Genomic DNA, 3,603 nt, shown 5'->3' with positions numbered 1-3,603 from the left:
AAACATGGACGTTTCAGTCGAAGAGCTTCCAAATGAGGCAATTCGAGTTGTGGATAGGGAAGTGAACCATTGATATGCATAAAGACAGGGTTGGGTTGAGTGGGTTAAGACTTTCGACTTCCACAACATGATGCTTCAAGATACAGTGACATCTGATACTTATTACCAGTGGCTTGTTCTCTGTCCTCCAGCTATCTACTAAAACTCAGGTCACAAGGGAGACACGATCCATCACACCATACATGCTTCATCCCCCCCATAGTTGTAGCCTACCTCCAATGCATAATACAAAAATACTTTCATTTTCATTTGTTTTGAGAATGTATAAGACACTCCCACTTAACATTAAAATATACGTTAGACCTATACATCATTTATAAAGGGGTTTATACACCGTTTACAAACTGTTCGACTAAATATTAGTCTAGTTTTACAGTTTATAACTATGTAATAAACAGTCAGTACATTCGTTGAAATGTGTATCTCAACACTATCCTCAAAGCTATAAATAAAAGTCATGAGATGTAGCCCAATTATAATATGTGCGCCACTGCGCCACTGTTAGACAAGTAAAGAGACAAGCTATCAAACAAGTAAATGAGCACGGAGGCACGAGGAACAACTCGCTGTCGTTGGGAGCGTGTATGGGCAAGGCGTGACCAATTAACGAGTTTGGAGGGGGGGTCTGCGTGCTGCTGCTGAGTGCTGCTGTTGCGGGCAAGGTGGGTGTAAACAGGCATTGAGAGGATAGCTGGTGTAACCGTGGGAACCGAGGGCTGCACGGGGTGGACAGGGGAGGACACATAGTAGGGCGCGCCACAATCGGGGCATGTACCTGCTGGGTTTTCCTTGACTTCCAGTCTCACCTTATAGCCACATCGGATGGTGAATGAAACCGATCCGCGTCCAGAACAGACACACTGACAGACAAAGATGGAAAGTCAAGGCAGCCGCTGTAAGATCGTGGTGGTCGGAGATACGCAATGTGGTAAAACTGCGCTCCTACATGTTTTTGCGAAGGACTGCTATCCTGAGGTAAGTGTCCTGATATATATATAGGCTATGAAGTCTTGCGTTATGAGCACGACTGTCAACACTTGAAAACAGGCAACTGGATCATTTAAGAGTGGTGTGTGTACTGTAGGTCATCGCGGTTGGGAATGAAGCAAAAAATAAATGTCAAAACCGACACCGAAACCAAATAGAACAACCAGAGCTTCATTATTCTAATAATTTAACCCCAATGTCTTGATTTAAATTATGAGCCAGAGGTGTGCACGCACCTGCGTTAGACATTTATCTAGAGAGAGAGAGAAAAGTGAGAGAGAGAGAGAGAGAGAGAGGGGGGAGAGGGGGGGAGAGAGAGACGGAAACTGAAAGACAGGGAAATAATGTGCATCTTTAAATATAAAATGCTCATTATTATTAGTGATGAAATAATATAGACTCATATAATGTATTTCGGAGTGTATTCGATTTCCCATTTTCGTTAATATGGTATCGGGGTGTTATTAGCAACTAGACCTATATTGTTTTAATATAGCCTATATATTTGTATGATACATTACATGTACGTAGTTGAACGTCTGACCTACGTTACGCCTATGCTATTAGTGCTTTACTAATCAAGATGCACCCCTTTTCCAGAACTATGTCCCCACCGTTTTTGAAAACTACACTGCCAGTTTTGAAATCGAAAAACAGAGGATTGAGTTGAACATGTGGGACACGTCAGGTAAGACTATTTCTGCTCTCTGCATCTATCTCCTAAAGGCTGATGACAAATCAATCCCTCTGGCTGCTCAGCTTGGCAGTGATGACAGTCCATGTCTGCAACCGTGGGAGGGCTGCTTCAATCATTTTGGGTTTTTCAAGCAGCCACCTCTTTCTGCTGAATTGCTTTGACCATGTCGACTGACTGACTGGCGTACTTTTGCTTGAAGCATCTGCTATTTATGATTGTTTCCTTTGCTGAAAATCTCTAGTGCCAGCCCTTTCTCTCAGCGCTTCACTCTGTTTACATTCCTCTCTCTGCGGTGGCCGGGCTGTTTCCATGCTCTGTCCAGTGGCCAGAAGACTGCTGGGGGGTCGGGGAGGGGCAGGAGCAGGGGCTGAAGCAGAATGGCCGGCCGACCGACTGACTGGCCCGCAGAAATGATCTCAACCCATCCATACTGTTTCAGTTGTGTTTGACTGTGGTTACAGTTGCACTAGCTCTCAATCCACTCCTATCAGTGCCAAATGGCTGCAAATAGTGTTTCTCTGGACGTTAACGGACTTATTATGCCTCTTTGTCGATAATGGGTCAGCCAGTGTTTGGTTCCAGCTATGGACCCTCCATCTGAATGGTTTAGAATACAGATGCCCGCCATGGTGGGAAAGCAATTTGGGTTTGCCCCATTGACACCACATCCCCAGACTTGAGGGGGGGGTGATTGTGGCCCATCTGTGTGGAATGCCGTGCTCTAGTTTCAGCTCTCAGCCCAGGGCCTTCAGGCTGAAGCTGTAAGGGCAGCTTAGAGATCCACTGTCTGGTCAAAACAGTATCTGAAACATCTCTGACTGGCTAACTGAGTGACTGAGAAGCCTGGGTATGTAATTGAACCCCCAGGGGAATCCCCGTCTATTGCCATAAACATTCCTAAACCTAAAAACATCCTCGCAACCGATGATGATGATGGGGGTATTGCCGTTTTTACACGGTCATATAGCTGAGAGTGTTTTCTTTTGAGGGGATTTTCTATGTGTGGGAGGGACCTGGTGTTGACCCTGAGAGTAAATCTACTTGAGTCTGTCAGTGAGGGCTGAAGAAGTCTCTGTGGCTGGGAGGAAGGAATCAGTGGGTCAGAAGTATTCCTTATCTCCTCCATAGCTTTGGACCGGGGGGCTTCTGTAACGGTAGCAGGGTTGTGCTTCTGTCTGTCCATATCTAACCCTTTCATGATCACTGACAATGGGTGATTCGCTTTTTATTTTCAGTAAAGAGACAATAACCCCCCCCCCCTCTCTCTTTACTCCATCTACCAACATGATATCACCCACCCAGCCTACCAGCCTCAAGCAAGTTACACTCAAGAGTATGTGTGCTCACATGCCTGCCTATTTACTCCTTGGTTCGTATCAAACACAGATGCTCATGTTTTCACTCCAGATGTAAATGAGTTAACGGATGTTCTCCTATGGTAAAAAACACTCAAACATTTCAATAAAGAGAGAAAGGTCAGGTTTCTGCCTCTGACTTCCTGCCCTTCTTTTTTTCCATACTTTTAATTCCACCCTTCTCATCACCCCCTCTTCTGCCCTCTCACTCTTCCTCCCCCCTCTCCCGTGTGCTGGCAGCAGCAGGGTATTGCCAGGGACCATGTGTCTTTTCCACTCCGTTTGCCTGGCTGCATGGCCACTATCTGGACCCACTATGTAATTACTGTGAAGAAGCTTTTACATATGCAGTAGACCCCTCGCTGGCGTTCATAAACTACAGCCAATATGGCGGCTACAACTTAGTTGTGTGTAGCACAGGACCAGGGTCTGTAGAACGCCTCCTGTAATCTATTACCAGTGGTAGAGAAAGTACCCAGTTGTCATACTTCCGTAAACAATAAG

At 45.6% G+C, this 3,603-nt stretch overlaps 1 protein-coding gene across 1 annotated transcript in view; it reads left to right on the top strand.

The window, feature by feature from the left end:
• The first annotated feature begins 581 nt into the window (after nucleotides 1-581).
• The window catches only part of LOC135555748 (rho-related GTP-binding protein RhoN-like), a 46,582-nt gene continuing 43,560 nt past the window's right edge, over nucleotides 582-3,603 (top strand). Inside the window, exons 1-2 of the mRNA XM_064988443.1 lie at nucleotides 582-1,035; nucleotides 1,648-1,735. Coding sequence (XP_064844515.1) covers nucleotides 934-1,035; nucleotides 1,648-1,735 — 190 coding nt within the window. The 5' untranslated portion in view covers nucleotides 582-933. The remainder of the gene's footprint in view (nucleotides 1,036-1,647; nucleotides 1,736-3,603) is intronic.

Source organism: Oncorhynchus masou, chromosome 15 (assembly GCF_036934945.1).
Source record: "Oncorhynchus masou masou isolate Uvic2021 chromosome 15, UVic_Omas_1.1, whole genome shotgun sequence".
NCBI classification, from domain to species: Eukaryota; Metazoa; Chordata; class Actinopteri; order Salmoniformes; family Salmonidae; genus Oncorhynchus; species Oncorhynchus masou.
This window is presented reverse-complemented; position numbering and strand designations above follow the sequence as displayed.